The following is a 19,177-nucleotide window of genomic DNA, read 5'->3' as shown; positions in this document are numbered from 1 at the left end:
GTTAAGATATACAAAACATTAGAATTTGTTTTAATTATTTTTCAGGTTTCTTTTATCTGAATTTAATTTTATCTGCAATTTCTAACTGTTGGACATTTTCCACGGATTGAACTGCACAAAAAAATAAAATAAAAATTGCAACAGCGACACTTAGTGGATGAAAATGATACAGTTAAACAAATGAATGCAGAATAATAACTCTGGCGGAGGATGGCGTCAAAAGCTACTTATTTTTGTAAACTTACTTTTATAGACGATTGCATGGATGTGGATTCAGAGATTAAGAGACGGGCGTCCGATTTGCCATAAAAGAATAAATAAAGAAAGAAAGAAATTCATAGTTTCCAGCTATAGAAGGTGCAGCAAGTGGGTGTATTTTTTTTTAAATTATGAGTCTATATTATTGCAATGAACAACTCTATCACTATTAATGATGATGATAATAAGTAAACAAAAGTTTGACATACACGCCCTTGTTTGAACCTCACCCTAACTAAATATGTATGTAATACCTAAAACCTGTTTCCAATGACAAGCAGTCTTGGAATCGTGTCGGGACTGGAGAGCTAAATCCTTCGTGCGCACTCATCAGACTGCTGTTTAATCCGCCCAGATTTGTGAATGAAAGCAGGATGCGCTTGGTTAAAGTCTAAGCTCCTGCCGGGGTGCTCAGACTCAAGGAGAGGCGGGCAGCAACCGTCCAAGACCGGGCTTCTCCATGCAGCAAAAGGAGCGCACCCCGTGGGCGCCAATGGGAAGGTGGAACAACAGGTAGGCGTCTTCTAACGGCGGCTCTCAAACAGTCAGCTCTTTGCACGGAAACAACTGGACCGAACCGAAATTCAGACCAGGACCCGAACTTCGCGGGGTGGGAACCAATTATTCAGAAAACATAGGGGGGATTTTTACGCTTACAGTCGAGTTTGTGCTTTTTCTTACTAGTAGAGAGAACCTCAAGAAGTGCGAACTGAAAGGCTTTTTACCCCACAGATCCTTTGGAAATTCGGGATCAGGTCAAGTCATATCAGGAAGGAGGTGCATGCAATGCTGATGGTGAGAGTAACTCTTTCAAATGCAGGTTTTGATTTCTTTGTCTTTTCTTCCGCTTTAGTTGGGATAAATGTTTGAATTCCTAGTCAGTCTTGCTCTGTCTCTGTACCAATAAACGTTATCATGCTATCACTGTTGTTGCATAATGTGAAAAAAAAAGTTGTTGAAATATCTTGACTATCGCACAGTGTGACTCAACAATAACGCCTCCGTGGTATTCTTATATAAGTTTCTGGTCACTTTTAGTTCCTGTATGTCATGTACATTATTTTTAGTAAATAAAAAAAAATATATATAATTTTTAATTCAGCCCATAATAGTTATGTTTTTGTTTGTTTATTTTTATAACCTTCTGGTTTTATATATATATATATATATATATATATATATATAATATATATATATATATATATATATATAAAAATAATATTTTTTTTACCCTTCTGATAGTCTCATTCTTCTCTATCCTCACAGAAGCTGTTTTGTCCTCATCCCTGAACTTGGCTCCCCACTGGGAGGAAAACCAGGACACTCTTGATTACACAGCTGATCCCCGAGAGGTCAGACTTTCACTGGCCCACATCCCTCAGGAGCAGGACATGGATGTTCTCCGGCGATCTTCTATGTTCGCCTCAGAGGTCCTCGATGTCTTCGACCGATCGCTAACTGAGAAGGAGCTGGTGTCTCAGTCCAAAGCACTTTGCAGAGACTATATTCTATCCAGGCTCAACCAGAACGGGTTGGGTTGGTCCAAGACTGAAATTAACTTCTCTCCCCCACATGCAGCGCTCGCCGAGGTGTCTCTGGTGCTTCTTTGTCTTGGTGAGAGGAGTTTTGGATCACTGGGCTTTTAATCTGGCTGTTTCTGTAAAGGGCCATTAATGTATAGATACACTGGGATTGGCCAATTTTCTCTTGATTGGCTCTGATCAATACATAGAAATTCTTTTTTTCTTTTCATTAAATGCATCAATATATGAATTGACCAATACGTGTTTTTGATGCACTCTCATGAGTGTAGCAAATCTTGGATAATGATTCAGGAGGTTAGATAATGAACAAGCAACGATGCTCTTATGATCCTTTCATTTTATGTTGGTTTCAGAACGACTACCTCTACTAAGGAACATCCTGCAAACCTTTTGGCATGTTTATGTTTATAGTTCTTTGAAAAAAAGATTTTGCATTTGGTTACACCTCAAACTCATAAGCTTGTGTCATCGGATCACTTTATTGACAAGTTCATGTGCATCTTATCTGAAGTTGACTCTGAGCCTTTTGACAATGCTATTCTGTTTTTAGCCACAAACATAGACATAAACTGATCTTGAAGAAATTAATTTGAAAAACAAACCCAGTTATAGAAAAAAATAATAATAACAGTAGATAGGATAAAACACCTTAAAATCAGACTCCTAATGTTTATCTGCCAGAAAAAAATATGTAATACATCCTGTCAATCCTATGGGGGAAACTGTGAGAAATAACATGTACAACTACAAAACATAATGCTTGTGAGATGCAAGAAAATGAACTGAACAGCCTTTCAGACTTGGATATAAATAGATTTTTCTCCCACATATTTTCTACCAGCTATTTTGAGACATAGGCTTGGAGAAAGGGATGAGTAAAAGACCATGTCTGAATCTTCTTGGCTTCTGTTCTTTCTATTTACATTTCTGCACGCAGTTTTATGTTTAGTTTTGCCGATTCATTTAAATTTTACTGCCTGACAGTGTTTTGTCTCTTTTACGCCGCTTTAATGTTTTTTTTTGTTTTTTTCCTCTTTAACAATCTGGTGTCCCTCTCTGTCTCTTGTTCCCAGGCGATGAGTTGGAGTGCATACAGCCCAGTCTGTACAGGAACGTGGCTCGGCAGCTTAACATTTCAGTTGCCATGGAGAACGTGGTTTCAGATGCCTTTCTCGGTGTGGCAACGGAGATCTTCGCAGCAGGTATGCCATGACCCTGGAGGAGGATGAGGAGGATGAGGAGGTGGTGGCGGCGGCGGTGATGACGATGATAATGATGATGATTGTAAACACTTTGTTTATTAAGTGTAGGAGCTCTGCCAGCACAGGAAGTGACTTGCAGTTGAGATTACAGATGAAGGCTGTTAGTGTGATTTAACGCCGGTGACTCTCCAGTTTTCCTAGCTTGCAGAGGGGCTTTCAGTAAGAGAAAATGGGTGAGTGGATAATTCAGTCATAGATGGAGAGGGACACTATCTAAAAATACAAAACAAACCATATGTACATATTCTAACTGCACAATTAAGAAACTTGTAAAGTTATACTTTGATTTTGACTGGAAGAAAACGTTTCTAACTTGGGTTTTACATTTGCCTCGACAGAAAACACGAAAGAAATTTATAGGACTCCACAAATACTAGATAATAATCCAAGCAAAGTGGTCCCAGAGGAGAATGGTAAATTATGAACATCAGTCATAATTTTTCAACCCGATCCCTTTGTAGATAAACGACTAATTTAGTTACAGTTCTTATGCAATCCTAAACAAAACTATTTTCCCTGCTAACTTATAATGCAGCATATTGAATTATTACATAACTACTCATTCAGATGTTGAGTTTTTGGAAGGAAATTGAGATCACTATCTTTTTATTATGGCGTTTCCTCAGCACACACAATTTTCTCTCTGTTATTTCTGAATGCTTTCGACTTGTGAGACATCATGGCCCTTTTATAGTTCTCTATCTGGGCATAGTTTGGCTTTTTATCGTATTTTTTTTAAACAAATTTTTGTTCAGTTTTAAGTTTCAACATAGGACATCATCAACAACAAACACATACAGTATATTACTCCCACAGAATTCAGTCAGGTAGCATCCCAACATCTGAATAATGAACCCTGTGTGCTTCCTTAAACTGAATAAGTGAGGCCAGCACAAGAGAAAGTTTAACTCATCTCGGTGAGAACATTTTTCCAACCATTCATCAAGAAAGTTAAGGCTTAGTTCTCGCTCCCATGTGGCATGATTTTGGAATTTGAGTTCTTAAAGTCTAGGATGAGACTTTAATAAATAATACCTCCTCCATATGCTTTGACAAATTTTTAACCTCGATCTAAATCTGAAATGCACATTGAGTCAACTGGGCATGGGTTTGGGAATCAGTTTTCTGGTTATGAAGATTCAGAGTAAAAATGCTGTGTCATTGTATTTACACAAATATTCAAAACAAAAAATGTCTTGCATGATCTCAGTTTCATTCAGCTCAATTCAACAATACTTATGAATCCAAAAGTGAAATTAAATGTTGAAATTTTCTGACCGTTTGTGGGCCCATATAAAGCATTGAAATACCATCTCAGATTCAGGTGATCTTTAGATAAAAGGAAAAAAAAATCAATCAGTGACTTCACAACAAAAGTAAAGGGCCTCATGCTGATGCAGCTGAACAATGTGAATTCTATGACCGTGATCCATCAGAAGCAACATCTATACTTCAGAAGTGACAGGATGTCATATTCCACAAAATGCTATAAAACTTGCTAATTTCTGTTACTTGCAAAATGTTAGACAAATGGTCCACATAAGCATCTCTCTTCATTGGGACATTTTGTAAAAGGACTTCTTGAATAAGAGAGGCAACAAATGAAAGCTGTGTGAGGATCTGATCAAATGGTGAAAAATGACCTCCGTTGCCGTTTCCTGGATGTGTTTCAAAGGCTCTCTGGGGGAAACCAATTATGCAATCCCTATTAGATTTTTCTTGTTGATACGAATCTTGATTTCAGTTTACATGTTGATATGATTTCTGGGTTTCTCAACAACAGATGTTCCTTGTTCACGACCAAAAACAGTGCTGACATTTTGAAGTTTCCAAAAAAACAATTCCATGTTTTCTTTTATAAGCCTTGGAGATAGATTAGAAAAATCTGGCTGCCCTGTGATGAACATGCAGCATTTGGCTCATTGCCTGGATATGCCAAAAACAGACTTTCTTAATATAATTTTCATGCCTGCTCTCTGGCCGAATGTTTCCCCCACTCTGACGTCACGGGGCTGTAATTTGTGGAAATAGCGTGGGATTCCTCTGAAAGAACAACAAACTTGGGGGCTTAAGTTGCACTTTGCCGTCTGAGATTGGTTGAGAACTTTGATGAAAAAGGGAAACACTAAAAAATCAGACATACCCTTTCCTTTCCTTTTGCTTTAAAAGTTTATTTTTAGCTTTTAGGTATTTGTTAGCATTCTTCAGCCCAAAAAGAAATTGAAGCAGCCTTCTGGGCTCTGTTGTCCTCCAGCAGAATCAACATCTCTCCTTCATCTATCTTCTTCTGCCTCCCAACCCTGTGCAATTTCTTCCCGCCCTCCTCTTTTATCCCTGACGATCTCGCGTCTATTCTCGGCCAGCTTCTCAGTAGGGACTGAGACACGATGTGCTCGGACAGCGTCCATGGACAGTTATCTCATTTAAGCTCACCCACGGCTCTATCCCCTTATAGCCACTGTCAGACTCTGCAGGTCAGCCCTGTGAAACATTCATGACAAAGCAAGCGGGACCAAAAGAGGCCAATGACATTAGCCTTTTGCTGGCCAGCTTCCCTGAAAACTGTACCTAGAACTGTCCGTGTGGCTGTAATTGTCAGGTCAGGCAGCTCCTTTCAAACAGACTCAGTTTGCAGTTCTATGTTAAAGTATTCACGCCCTTTTACATTACAGTCTGACTATAGATACTGCATCCTATTGGGATTTTATTTGATGAACCAACACAAAATGGAGCATTATGTGAAATGGGTGGAAAATGCTACCTTTTTTTCCCCACAATTCTTTCTGAAATAATGCTCAAAGAATGAACATCTGTGGGCTGCATTTTTATTCAGTTCTCTAAGTCAATACGTTGTAGACCAACTTTTCACTTGCATCTGCAATGTTTCTGGGTTTGCCTACCATCCTTGTTTTTGCAAAATAGTTCAAGCTTCATGAGATTAGATTGCAAGCGTCTGGATAGTAGTCATTAAGTCTTGTCACAGATTCTCAATTGGATTGTGATCTGGACTTTGGATAATTCTCTTCCTTCTTTAAACGAGCTTAATTTAGGCCTGGCCAACTTCCCATGATGTCACTGTCACCTTGTTTCGCCTGGAGTATCATGCTTAGTGTGATATGCACTTAGTTTTTCATCACACACGGAGCACTGTTTGGTCTTTAGTACAAATAAATGCTGTAAGACATAAAAAAGCTCTTGTAAGAACAAACAATACAGAGAAATAACTGGTTCTCTAACAAACCTCTTAGGCCTTTGTAAAACAATTGCTTTTATACCAAGATAAAAACGGTTGTTTTGTCATGCATGATTAGTTTTTTTCTTAAGTCAGTTCTTTGCATTCTTTTTTTTTTATCTAGGGGTAAATAGAGCTAAAAGCAAATGCATGGCACAATTTATTGTGCTTCTTTGTGTCCTATTAAATCAAAAATAATGTTTTGCTTGAAACTTAACAAAATGTGGAAAAGCTTACATTATGTTCTTTTCCAGTCAATGGCGTCCTCTTTAATTGAAGGCTGGTGGTTTGTATAAGAACTCTTATCAGTAACATTAACAGAAATTACTCTGGTTTGTTGACCTGAACCTGGTGTTTTATTTTTATTTAAGTACAAGGTCCAATGGCTGCACAATATGAAAACTCAGAGGCGAGAGTGATTATTGCCTGGAAAGGATGGCTAATATTGTAAATACAGACTTATTGATTCCTGTCCAGAAATTCAGCTTCCGTGAAAAGGAGAAATTGATGTCCTTTGTTTTATTTTTGTTCCTGGTCCATTACACACACGGCACAGTGACTGTAAGAGAGAATCCTTGGCAACCAAAACCTGTATTCAAAGTTAAACACCCGGAGTCTCGGGATGAGATCACAGCAGTGTTTTCTCAGATCAGTTCAGTTTTTTCTGTATATGCACAGTTAAAATTAAACCTCCTGCACTAATGTCTTTAATGTTTTATTTTATTTTGTGCTGTAGGTATAACATGGGGGAAAGTGGTTGCCATGTATGCGGTAGCTGGAGCCCTGGCAGTGGACTGCGTCAGACAGGGACATCCCACCACAGTGCACATCATAGTGGACAGTCTTGGACAGTTTGTCCGCAAATTTCTCGTTCCCTGGCTGAAGAGACGGGGAGGATGGGTGAGTCTGTGCTTGTTTTGTAATTTCTCTGAATTAAAAACAAGATTCAGAAGCAAGACTGCTGCTGAATATCTGGCCCTCAAACCTTAAAGGAAGCTGCTAAACTAAGAAATGTGGATCCAAATAAATTAAACAATCTTATACTACACATTTGATGCACTGTCGTGCCTTCTTGCTAAATTATTTACATAGGACCATCTGATATTTTAAGAAATAGTAAAACAATGAGTGACTTTTAAACACTTTAAAATCCAGAAAGTGATTAAATATTTAGTAGTTTTGAGAAAGTCTGAAGATGTTCGTGAATAAAGAAAAAAATATATGATACAACTGTACAGATCGTTTTTTCCATCGTTGGACAATCAAGGGTATTTCTATTTTATTCTATTCTAATTGCAGTTTCTTGGCGCATGTGAATTTTTGCCACAAAGGTGTTGCAAAGCTCACAAATGTTTGGTAACACTTTATTTGATAGGTTGTGAATAAAACTGTCATGACATTGTCATAAACATGACATTACACCTGTCATGAACATGAGTCTGAATATTTATGACTGTTGTCATAAAGTGTAATTCGGTAAATCATGACACTTTTAATGCAAAGTTGACATTATTCAAAATGTCTTTGTCATGACAACTCGACATTAACCAAGAAATCATAATCTGACATACATTTTTTTTGAAAAGTATTACTGAATAAACTTTAGCTTTAATATAAAGTTACATAATTTTCTAACCCATTTTTAAAGTTTAAGCTGTAATTTGGGTTTAAAATCTTAAATTAAAACAGCATTTAAGAAGTGAAGCACTTTGTAAATCTGCAAACTTCTGGCATCACTTTTTAAAATAAACTGTTTTCCTTTTCCATCAGGCAGAGATTATGAAATGCGTGGTGAAGATAGACTGCACTCCTGAGCGTCCCTGGCTGTCATCAGTCATCGACTCCCTGAAATATTTTCTTACTACTGTGTACGTCTACGTCATGAAGGAGCAGTGAGCTGCTCGGATGGAGCAGAGAACTGGTGAACATATAGGACTGAATCTCTGTCTTGTCGATAAAAGGTGAGATGGAAATGCTCACTGTGCCTGATGAGGTTTGAGCTTTCCCAGCTCTTCCCTCACTTTGTGTTGCTGAATGGTCACTGACAAATGTTTCATCAGCAGCGTGTCGTTTTGCACAAACCTGTGAGTGATTACCCTTCTACCAAAGAGTAGTCGCTTCATGTTTTAAGTGGAGAATTGAGGATAACTTTAATATTTAACAGCATAAATGTTATTTTTCACAACGTGCTCCACCTGTTGTATGCTATTTCCTCAGTTTATCAAATTGCAGTAAACACTCCTTCTCTGCCTTAATGCGAGGCTGTTTTTACTGCCGATGTCCTGTGAGAAATTTGCTCTTTTTAGAATATATATATTTCCAGAAGAGAGCTGAATGTGACTTCTGGGTTGATGCTAAGCTAGCTGGAACATTACATGAGAGGTTTCTGATGAGGACAAGATTTCAGCCTGCTTAGTCCATTTTCTCTGCGCAGCATTTGGCTGTATTGTTTACATTTCAGGAGATGAAACTGTTGTGCTTTTGCCAAAGCACAAACTGCGTCTCCCTTCAAATACAAATAAAAGTGACGATGTAAATATAATTTTTCAATTTAAACACAAAACCTTTTTTTTCCAGCCAAGCCCATTTTTTTTAACTTTCAGATGACTTTCACAAAGAACATATTTTTGCTGTACTGACTTCAGATTTTAACCTGTATATTTTATTTAAGGTTTTTATTTATATATTTGGTGATAACCAACAATTGATTCCACCGCAGCATAAAACCTACCACTACAACAAGCACTTCGAGATGAATGTGTGTATTGGGTTTAAAGTTCAGTGTTATTTTTGCAACTGTGTCTGCTTTGTTTTTTAAACCCACAATAAATTTCAACAGATGCTTACCAATACCAATATGGCACTTTATTTTGGTTCTCCAGGTGGTTTTAAAAATAGTTTTATTTTGTAAGAATCTGACAAAGCTTCAGAGTGGTGTGTAACCTCAGGAATTGAAAATTTCAAAGATTAATGTAGTATGAAAATATGAAAGGATTTCACAAATCCATGGTATAAAATGGGGTCATTCCAAATACAATACTTGATTCAAGTACAGTAAAGTTTACCAGCTTTTTAATATTTTTACACTTGGTCTGGTCTGACGAGGCCAAAGCTGTTGTTGCAGACATCTGGACTGAATTTAGTGATGAAGTTCCCATTAGAAATATTTAAACTGAGACAAATATTGGGATGTTCAAAAATATGTTCTCATCTGTATTAGTTGCATTCATTAAACTGTTTTGACTTTTCTTCACTAATGCTTTTCTCTTGAGGTCTTTGGAGCAGTTTTATTTGTAAAGTAGACAACATGTAGCATATGGTTTGAGACTATTTCAGTCCTTTTCTGGGAAATTTCAGATTTTGACTGTTGACTGACTGCTGCATATGATTTTAGTTATCAATCCTTTCTGGTGAATAATTCACTGGCTCTAGTCAGAACAATCCAGTCAGAACAATAAGCCAGAGTTCCCAGTGTAGGTGTATTACTGGCCACATTGACAGCAAGCTGTTGGTTACCATATTCTTTATCACGTATGACACAAAGGACCACATAGTCTGAAGTGTTCACAAAGTTTTTGCAAAAGGTTTTTTGCAAGACTGACTCTAGTTTCCTATTAAATATAGGAGTTGCCTGCAACCCTGTTTACAGTTTGAAAAGTCAATGTAGGTCTTAAGAAAAGTTACTTTTGGTGGGATAATTTATAAAATTGAAAAAGAAAGTTGGAAGCTCCAATCTCTGGTTTTTGATTTAAAATACCAATTTTTCTGTCCTAATCACCTTTGGTTACGGGCTTAAAACAAAGCCATGTGCTTTGAAAAATATGCATGTGTAAGACCTAATTTATCTTCCTAACTTAAGTTCAAGTTATCAAAACAAAAATGTTACTGTTCTAAGTTTAATCTTTATTATCCATTAGGACCATGTAGATTCAAAACAGGGACACATTTAAATGCATGCAATATTTAAAACAAAAAACTCCCTGAGAAAGAAAAGGTTTCTGAACCACACTCCTAAAATGTTGCTCTGACAGGTGTGGTATAAAAAGCAATGGCCGGGCCACAGCTGGTCAAGATGACGGGCTGTAAGTGATGTGCAAGTGCTGAGTGAGCGGCTGGCTGTCTGTTGCCATAGAAACAGTCTGTTCCAGCTTCCCGTCTGGTCGGAGTTGCAAGACTCTGCCAATCTGAAAGAAAAGAGAAAAGTAAAGCAATAATCGAAGCAACAGAAAGCAAGGTGTGTGCTATATGAGGAAAATCTGTATTCTGAAATATCAGCTTGTTTCTGGGTATAAATGACTGATCACTTTCACCTGTTGTACATGGGGCTCTTTGGCAAAAGAGATTCTACCCAGGCTTTGAGACTGCAGCTTGAGCTGATTTCCTGTCAGCTCCCCCTCTTCAATCTCCACCAGACCTACATAAAAACACAACATCCAGCCTTGAAACAAACCTTGCGAGTTCGAATATAGTGAAGGCATACCAATAGACGAGGATATCTCTGCAGACAGAACACATTTGTCCTGGGTTGAGAGATTCAATGACTTGAGAACAAATAAAAAGAAAACAAATGACAAAGCAGAGACTTAGTGTGTGTTTACATGTCTGCAACAGGCTCTAAATCAGAGCCAGTCATTGCTGACATAACTGCTGCAGAATTTGATTCTGCATTTCAATATAATGACATTTGTAATTTCAAGTTTAAGTTGAAATTATATATATATATATAAATATAAATGAGAAGGACGTAAAACAGCACTACACTCAAATATCAGAAAGTTGGTTGTGTTTAGTTGATGTCTACCTGAGTTCTGTGCAATAATGAAGGCCACTTTGTTTGTCCCCGGCTGGATTCGAATAAAACCACATTCTCTGTGGAGAGGCTTATTGGACTCCGCATGAAATGCTTTAAACCTAAACAAAACAGTCAGAAATTAGCTGGAAATATGATAGAGGACACAAAGAAATAACTTTAATTCTGCTGCTGAGACAAAGTCTAGCTCTGCAGGGTTAACATACGTAAAGTTGATGACTGGTTGCCCAACATGGGTGAAACATAGTTTCTCAGTGTATCGGAAAGGTTTTATGGTGGGGAAGGTTCCTTCTCCGGGTTCGTCGCTCTCCCAGGTACCCAGCAGCCAACTGAGAGGCTTCAGGACGGGATTCAGCTGCACTGCTACTGAAAATAAACACACACAGGTCAAGAGTCCACTCTCAATAAAACCCGGGTAAACACTCCCTGTGTGATGTGACTTTTAATTAAGCAAATATGTGTCCATGCTCTTTATAAAGCAGAAAAATATTTTGTTAGCTTTCAGTAAACACAGAGTTTAGATTCTTTACAGAAAAGGATGAGCTCTCTGTAAATATGTTCTACAAATTTTCCACTGCATAAAAGCATCCTTGTTATTTTAACAGAAAGTAGAAACATGCAAAGTGTAGTTACAAACATTTCTAAATGACAGCAGTTAAGATTGAACCCGTCCCCCTCCCCCCAAAAAAACAAGAAGTTTAATTTCAACATCGTAATGAAATCTGACATTAAAAAAATCGTTTTGGGTCAATTAAAATCCACTTCCTGCAGAATCTGTATACTGGTCTGAATCCAGAAGGTGGCAGCAGAGCACCGTATGACCTTGATGAAAAACACACGAGGAAGAAGAAGTAGCAGGAAGACAACTGAATCCAAATAAGACAACAAAAAAGTGCAATTAAATCTGACAAATAAAAACAAAGAAACTTTTCATCCTTCATAAAAACGATGAAAAGTCACGTGACATGCGCAGTTCACGGTATACATGACGGCGTCTGTTTGTTTATGTTAAACTCAAATGCATGCACAAAGGAAACCTAAACGAAATGCACGGCATATGGAAATGTAACAAGAAAAAAATTATTACAAATATTTTATAAAAATCGGGAATTTATTTAAGAAAAAGGCAATTTTTTTTTTTAAATCAGTCTCATTGACCAAGATGCCGCGTCACTGTGACAAAACATTTAGGCAGTAAAACAAAAATCCTTTAACATCGTTTCACTTACAGTTTAACCTTAATTTAAACATGACCTCCGGACTTACCGTTGTCATCAGTGGGAGACGCCATGGACAAAATTTGCTTCTGGACGGAGAGAGTGAATCCTAACCAAGGACAGAAATATAAAGAGAAAGTCGCAAAGAGGTAGGACCTGTTTAGACGCAGTTAACGAGCACCGCAACGACTCCTGGGAAGTGTAGTTTGCCGGAGGTGACAAGGTGCACGAGATGACGAACTAAATGAGCACAATTGTTAATAATTAGTTTGATTAGAATAAATCAAACCAGTTGAATATGATTCAAATGTCAAATCTCCAAACTTTTCACTCAAGTGGGTGAACTAACCTGAAGTTCCTTGGTTTGAATCCCAACTGAGGGTCTTAATTTTGCATAGTTTGTACACAGGTGTGTCTTAAGGTTCTCCAAAAACATGACTTTCTTTGGTTACTCTAAATTTCCCTTATGTACGAATGTATGGGTTCACAGTTGAGTTACCCTGTAATGAACTGCTGGCCTGTCCAGGGCAGACCCTTCACTCTCACCCACCAACTACTGGATATAAGCACCAGCTGACTCTGTTCCTGCAAGGATGAGCAGGTATGAAAATATGATATTTGGAACAGTTTGCTTGAGAATTTTTTTTTTTTTTAAATATCAGAAAATTTCAGCTTTTCTGTTTAATGACACTGGAGCATTCAAGTATTACAGAAAGCAGACTTTATTAACATCATCAGTGCACTCAGCATGGCAGCTTCTGCAACTTTATTTTAATAATAGCAAACATAAACAAGAGCTATGGTGAAAAATCCTTAAAGTAGATAGTACTACAAGATTTCTGCACTTTATTCAATGTTCCAACCATGTTGGATAGATCTTGTGAATGTGTGCAGAGTCAATGCTGTGAGAATATGAGTTCTTAAGCCTTGCTCTTTTTGCAGTTCTTCAGAGCATCTGCCAGGGCATGCAATGCCTTGTCAGCGTTGGTCTTCTCGCAGTTGTATCCCATCAAGCCGATTCTTATCACCTAATTAAAACAGAAAGTGAATTAATGCCTGCAGTGACTCAGTAGGATTAAAAAAACACAAAAAACCTGACACAAGTCTTTCAACGCTGCTTCTGATGTAAATATTTAGACGGAATCTACTTTTTAAATGTACATGTTAACGTGTGTTATTTTGTATCTAGATAGAAACAGATCGAGATTATATTAAGAAAGTCTGTTCCTGTATGCAATGTCAAATGTTTAATTTAAACATGATTAGGATATTAAAAAGAAAAGGCATTACATTTTTATCATATTTTTTTTTTTTTAATTATCACCTACAATGTGGTCTAAAGGTTATGTCTCTTCGATTCCCTGTTGTGGCCCTAATGATGAGACCTTTGCATATTCACACTTTAAAATGAAACCAACCATGCCAATGGATGGACCCAGTCCCCCTGTCATCTCCATCTGGTGATTCTTCATAATGTAGGTGAGCATCTCTCTCCAGTCATAGCCTTCGGGGATGGATATGGTGGTAACAGAAGGAAGCCTCAACTCCTGCAAGAAGCACATCATGCCAAGAAAATAGTTTTTGCATACTTTTTGATCAACTGATTTTAGTGTATTTGTCCCATTTTTTCACTTGCTTCCTTCAAATGTACATTCTACAGTTACTAATCAAGCAAAACAAACAAACAAACAAAAAAAAAAAAAAACAAACAATATATGTTTTTGATCTTTTCAACTGTCTTACTTTGTCAGGGATGAAAAGCTTGAGGCCTAGGTCTTCTAGTCCTTTGTAGAAGTAGGCTGCAACCTCTTTGTGTTTCCTCCAGGACTCTTCCAGCCCCTAGAGGGAGACAAAGATTGGTCATTTTGTAGTCTTGCAAAAAAATTAAAGGACAAATCTCACATTGTAGATTAATTTTAACTTCCATTCAGAAAAAACAGCAATTTGAGACCAATCAGTAGGCACTCCAGGGCTATTGATGATTGTTATACTGGGCTTTATTTATTAAGATCACAATTAGCAGATGCCAAATATATATATAATGAAAAGAGACTTTGAACTATGTACAGTTTAACATCAAAAGAGAAATCTTAAAGTATTAAATTCAGTTGATATGGTAAGGTGGAAAAATAGTGAAATATCTCTTTACCCTTTCAGCAAGTATTGCCAGACTCTCTCTCAGCGCAAAAAAGCCAGAAACAGGACCAGTGTGGTGATATCTAAAACCCAGAGCAAACTATTATCACTAATCTGTTATTTTTGTCTTTGTTTTAATCAGACTTTATACAGTTTAAACATAAGGTGGCACTTAAGAATAACTCCATAAAAAAATTAGTATCTTTGGTTTGGTAACTGTTTACAAGGCATAATGCAAATCAGAAAACGCATTTAGTTTCATTTGTGCAAATCACCAAAATGAGAAATTTTAGCATCTCATTCATCAAATTGACAGAACAAAGAAACAGTTTGTTCTGTCAATTTTGAATTTCCTTTATCACTAAATGAAAAGCAACACATATTTATAACTTAGGCTTATAAAGTTATAAATGTCTTTATAACTTTCAGTGGTATGTTTATCTTTCAACTGAAAGTCAAACAATACAACACAAGAAATGTGTCGTATAATTCTAATCATAAGCTTTAAAAACTGAACTCAGCCTATTTATTAGTATACTGTGAATTACTTTATTGACACAAATAATTAAAAATAATTACTCACCCTCTTGTTGGACTGCCATCACAACCCCAGTAGTTGGACAAATGTGTCATGTCAAAAAGATATGATACTGGCTTTGTTTTTCTGTTAAACATCTTGTTGCTGTGATGAGGAACAAAAAACATTATGTGGCTTTAATAATTTGCCTTATCTTTTGTTTTTTATTTTTATTTTTTATTTTTGCTAGACATTCAGTGATGCACGACAGTGTTCAGTCTTACCATGCTCTATCATTAAAAGAGATGGGTGCAGTGCCAGGAGGTGCATTAAGAGCCTTCTGAGAACCAGTGTACAGGATGTCAATTTCTTTGAACACAATAAGAAATATAAAAATCAGATAGAGGCCAAATGCTGAGCAGAAGTGAATTGTGATTTTATTTGTTGACCTACTTTGTTTGTCCATAAAAATTGGAGCTGCTCCAAGTGAGGCTACAGTATCAACTAGGAAGAGGCAGTTGTGTCTGCACAACATAAAACATGGAGCTGTGAGAAATATGTCTCAATGTGAACACATTTCAGTTTAAGGATGAGCTGGATAAAAACCTACTTTCTACAAATGTCTCCAATGCCATCCACAGGGTGACAGAGGCCAGCAGAGGATTCTCCATGTGCAAGAAAAAGCAAGACCGGCTTGTGTTTTTCTATGGCCTAAAACACAAAAAAAGAGTTTTAACCACCCAACTCTTTTTATTCTGTTATTCTTACTCTTCAATAAACCAAAGTCTGCTGGAAGAAAACAATTCAGATGTTCAGTAGTAGGCAGAGTTGTAAGAAATAGTCCAAACCTGCTCGATTTCCTTATTGGTATAATATCCTCCTGGTGCCTTTAACAGTCTGTGTACATTGGCACCTAAGAACACAACAAACAAACAAACAGAAAAGAATGAAGCAGTACAACAGTTATCTCAGAATATAAATAAATATTATATATATACTCCAATTGAGTTTCAGTTTCAGTGTTGATAGGGGGGTTATGGTCAGTGAAGTGTGTGCGTAAAGCAATGTATATAACATACCCATTCTTTCCGCAATTTCAGCGACGCGCTCTCCCCAAATCCCGTTGACGGTGATGAGGACGCTCTCCCCTGGCTCCACAACGTTGAACACGGCGCACTCCATAGCTGCGTGTCCGGAGCCGCTCATTGCTATGGTCATGTTGTTCTCTGTCTGAAAGGCGTACTGGATGCCCTTTTTGATATCGTTCATGATCTGTGACACGAATTTAAAGTGTGAAACAGGCTTTTAGTTCGACTTGTCCGTTCTAGTTGAAAATAGAAGGCTATTGCACTCATCTGCGGCGGCAGTGAGTGAGTGAGCGCTTAGGGGACTGTGCGTAATTACGCACCACTCTGTTTAGAAAAAAGGTGATGTGTCTAAGGTTTGCTCATATGAAAAGAAAACGCTAGCAACTTGGTGGCGATCATCAAAGCTAGGACGCATTTTCTCGCAACAAACCAAATCTGAGATAACTGAATCTACTGATTTTCAGAACAGTTACCTCATACATTTCTGGATGCAGGTGACCAATTATCGGCTTGCTTCCTGCTGCTAAGACACGAGGAGGAACGTTCGAGGGTCCCGGACCGAACAGGTAACGCAGAGGCACTTCGAGCGGTCGCAGCATGCATTCGGGCGGCGGGATCGAGACGGAGGACATGGAGCGCTCCAGACGCTGCAGCAGCGGGGCGCTCCTAGCAGCGAGTCGACCGTCGAGAGCCGCTGCCGCCAGCTGAGCGAGCGACGCGCTCCGGCCGAACAAAACCCGCTGCATGACGGCCGGAATTCTTAAGAAGCCTCCAGAGGTGGAGGGCAGCTATGAGAAATACAGAGACTGAGTCTGGAAGCGAGTTTGGGTGAACATTTAAAAGATGCAGGTCCTTGACCTGGTGGGTAAGGGCGTGCGTGCGTCATTTTACGCAACAAAGTGTACGACAGCAAACTGTTATAGTAAGAGAACAGGATGCTCCATGAACCCGTCCGTTTATGTAGTAAGAGTTTTGGTAAGTCAGGTAAATAACATTATTTGAGCTTTTTTTTTTTTCTTTTTTTTTTTTTTTTACTTAGCAAACGTATCCACACCCCTTGAACTTTTACACAGTTTTTCAGGTGACAACCAATACAGAATCTTTTCATGAAATCTTATATGAAAGCATACAAGAAAGTAGCTTGTTCTTGTGAAATGGAAGTAGAAAACACGGTTTCCTAAATATTTTAACTAAAAAGTATCTAAAAGGTGGGTTGTAATCAATACTTTAAAAATGTTTTTGGAGCATTTACAGCTTAAAGTCTCCAACAATATATATCTACTTTGCTAACCACCTGAGTTATATTTATGCACATTCTTCTTTATAAGATAACCCGGGGTCAAGTCACAGCCAAGGTCCTCACTTGGATGTGAGGACCCACTTGAATGCAGAATGTGTGTTGATCTATATTACTCCATTGTGTTCTTGTGGAAAGGGTGCAGTGTTAGAGTTTTGACACATATGCACATTTGCATCTACTCCAGAGAGTTACATTTTGGTTTCGTTTGACAACAGCCACAGCTTTCTTCTTGCCATCGTCTCATGAAGGTCAGGTTTGTGGGTTGCACCACTGTGGGCAAATTCTCCTATTTGTGGATCTTTGCGGCTCCTCCAGAGTTACCATGGACCCCTTAAATGCTTCTCTGTTGGTAGATGACCAAGTCTTTGCAGGTTTGCTTGTGTGCCTTACTCATTCTATTTTAAATGATAGTTTGAAAAGTGCTCTAATATAGTTATAGCTTTGAATATTGTTTTTCTGGTCTTTCTGGTACAATCTTCATGGTGTTTGATCATTAGGGTTCTCTAACAAACCATCTGAGACTTAAAAAAAATGGCTGTATGTATGCTGAGTTTAAATGAATTAAATTTTAATCCTGACTTCAGTTTGTTGTGCTGACTTTATATAGGAGTAAACAGGCTTAGTATAAAGTTATGCCACCTCTCCAGACTTCTAATTTCGAAATAGTTTTCAAAAATGCATCACTGCCTTGTATCTATGTCGTTAAGTAAGTAATGTCTGTCTATCATGCATGCACAGAACTAGTTTTGGTGATTCATTTCTGGTTTAGATCTGCAACAGTTGAAACCAAAGTCCTGCACTTGGCAGCTTAGAACCGGCTGATGTTGGTTTGTTTGAGGTGATTTGTTGACTCTGATCTGTCTGTCACCTCAGCCTTTGCGATGTTTAGAGGAGCCTCCTCTCAGAGAGCCAATCTGGTGTCTGGGTTGAGGAAGTGGGGGAGGCCAATGCATCCACCCACCAACCCATATAAAGGCTTAGACACACAGCATAAAAAGAACTCAAAGTTCTTTTTATGCTTATGTTCTGTACAAAATTGTAAAATGATTTCCCGCTTTCCACTTTAAACAAATTTCCAACAAGTGTTTCATGATGTTTTATTTAAGAAAGGAGAACATGCAATCATCCAGAAGCAATTTTCATTTCAAACTTTTGTTTGTGCATGTTTAAACTGAAACGTCACTGACATTATGTTATGAGTCACTAAAATTTGAACGGTTTCGACATGAGTTCCAAACTTCACACCGTCTAAGTGAAATATTAAAACAAGTCTGTCAATTTAATACTTTATATTAGTATAGAAGTCTGGGTGACTGGGTAAATAATTACACAGAGTTTTTCTGCTTTCTCTGGGTGATATACTTCAGAGGCAGGTTCTCTAACATTGAAGAACTCAAGAGAATGGCTTTCTAGAAATATATAAATCAGTTATAATGAGATAACATTTAGTTAAGTTTCCCACAAATATTATTCTGACTTAAACAAGGTTTGTGCTTGTTAACTGTAAGTCAGCAATTGTGAAATTCTGATATTTACAGGTCACACCATTCTGTTTTGTTCTCATTGTGTGTTTCCTAGCGTGTTTTAGTAGCCTGCATTATAATATCGCTGAATCATATTGGCAGTGGTATTATTATTTTAGAGAAGGGCAATTGTCAATGTAGGTTATGTTTATGAAGACTGTTGTTCTGTTTGACATGCCTTTACTATTACATGCTGATTAAAGTATACTTCCCCGAATTCAAGATGACACTGACACTGAAGTCCAACTGGCCCGGCGTGGCCTTGGCACATGGTCCTTTTCTTAACAGAT

At 37.8% G+C, this 19,177-nt stretch overlaps 3 protein-coding genes across 5 annotated transcripts; 1 reads left to right on the top strand and 2 right to left on the bottom strand.

The window, feature by feature from the left end:
• Positions 1 to 668: 668 nt before the first annotated feature.
• Positions 669 to 9,148, top strand: bokb (BCL2 family apoptosis regulator BOK b). Of its 2 annotated transcripts, none has more exons than XM_055032665.1 (6): positions 669 to 771; positions 991 to 1,053; positions 1,525 to 1,872; positions 2,876 to 3,004; positions 7,033 to 7,196; positions 8,067 to 9,148. In XM_055032665.1, exons 3-6 carry the CDS (start codon positions 1,650 to 1,652, stop codon positions 8,190 to 8,192), a joined length of 642 nt encoding a protein of 213 aa, XP_054888640.1. In that variant the 5' UTR covers positions 669 to 771; positions 991 to 1,053; positions 1,525 to 1,649; the 3' UTR covers positions 8,193 to 9,148. The 2 variants fall into 2 exon arrangements, with proteins under 2 accessions (XP_054888640.1, XP_054888642.1); XM_055032667.1 differs by lacking the exon at positions 669 to 771 and adding an exon at positions 813 to 868.
• Positions 9,149 to 10,178: 1,030 nt separating this feature from the next.
• thap4 (THAP domain containing 4) lies at positions 10,179 to 12,547 on the bottom strand. 2 transcript variants are annotated; one of them, XM_055032669.1, is made up of 5 exons: positions 12,373 to 12,547; positions 11,313 to 11,472; positions 11,098 to 11,207; positions 10,607 to 10,710; positions 10,179 to 10,480 (listed from the first exon to the last, which is right to left on the bottom strand). In XM_055032669.1, the coding sequence occupies exons 1-5, from the start codon at positions 12,395 to 12,397 to the stop codon at positions 10,364 to 10,366; spliced, it is 516 nt and encodes a 171-aa protein (XP_054888644.1). In that variant the 5' UTR covers positions 12,398 to 12,547; the 3' UTR covers positions 10,179 to 10,363. The 2 variants fall into 2 exon arrangements, with proteins under 2 accessions (XP_054888644.1, XP_054888645.1); XM_055032670.1 differs by having other exon boundaries at positions 11,313 to 11,469.
• A 480-nt stretch (positions 12,548 to 13,027) lies between these two features.
• On the bottom strand, positions 13,028 to 16,888 carry agxtb (alanine--glyoxylate and serine--pyruvate aminotransferase b). The gene is made up of 11 exons (XM_055032661.1): positions 16,538 to 16,888; positions 16,056 to 16,248; positions 15,825 to 15,889; positions 15,587 to 15,687; positions 15,430 to 15,500; positions 15,261 to 15,345; positions 15,043 to 15,141; positions 14,473 to 14,542; positions 14,067 to 14,162; positions 13,742 to 13,870; positions 13,028 to 13,351 (listed from the first exon to the last, which is right to left on the bottom strand). Exons 1-11 carry the CDS (start codon positions 16,808 to 16,810, stop codon positions 13,244 to 13,246), a joined length of 1,290 nt encoding a protein of 429 aa, XP_054888636.1. The 5' UTR covers positions 16,811 to 16,888; the 3' UTR covers positions 13,028 to 13,243.
• Positions 16,889 to 19,177: the final 2,289 nt, after the last annotated feature.

Source organism: Poeciliopsis prolifica, unplaced genomic scaffold (assembly GCF_027474105.1).
Source record: "Poeciliopsis prolifica strain line A6 unplaced genomic scaffold, Auburn_PproV2 SCAFFOLD008, whole genome shotgun sequence".
NCBI lineage: Eukaryota > Metazoa > Chordata > Actinopteri > Cyprinodontiformes > Poeciliidae > Poeciliopsis > Poeciliopsis prolifica.
Note: the sequence above shows the minus strand (reverse complement) of the source record. Positions and strands in the feature narration are given on the sequence as shown.

What these genes read in the sequence shown, in the direction of transcription:
- thap4 (XM_055032669.1), bottom strand. Translation starts at nt 12,397, where the DNA reads ATGGCGTCTCCCACTGATGACAACG. An exon ending in CAACCAGTCATCAACTTTAC is followed by an intron (nt 11,208 to 11,312) that starts GTATGTTAACCC and finishes TGTTTTGTTTAG; the next exon opens with GTTTAAAGCATTTCATGCGG. An exon ending in CATTATTGCACAGAACTCAG is followed by an intron (nt 10,711 to 11,097) that starts GTAGACATCAAC and finishes GTTTTTATGTAG; the next exon opens with GTCTGGTGGAGATTGAAGAG.
- agxtb (XM_055032661.1), bottom strand. Translation starts at nt 16,810, where the DNA reads ATGCAGCGGGTTTTGTTCGGCCGGAGCGCGTCGCTCGCTCAGCTGGCG. An exon ending in TGCATCCAGAAATGTATGAG is followed by an intron (nt 16,249 to 16,537) that starts GTAACTGTTCTG and finishes TTCGTGTCACAG; the next exon opens with ATCATGAACGATATCAAAAA. An exon ending in GATGGCAGTCCAACAAGAGG is followed by an intron (nt 14,543 to 15,042) that starts GTGAGTAATTAT and finishes TCTGGGTTTTAG; the next exon opens with ATATCACCACACTGGTCCTG.
- bokb (XM_055032665.1), top strand. Translation starts at nt 1,650, where the DNA reads ATGGATGTTCTCCGGCGATCTTCTATGTTCGCCTCAGAGGTCCTCGAT. An exon ending in TCTGGTGCTTCTTTGTCTTG is followed by an intron (nt 1,873 to 2,875) that starts GTGAGAGGAGTT and finishes TCTTGTTCCCAG; the next exon opens with GCGATGAGTTGGAGTGCATA. An exon ending in TGAAGAGACGGGGAGGATGG is followed by an intron (nt 7,197 to 8,066) that starts GTGAGTCTGTGC and finishes CTTTTCCATCAG; the next exon opens with GCAGAGATTATGAAATGCGT.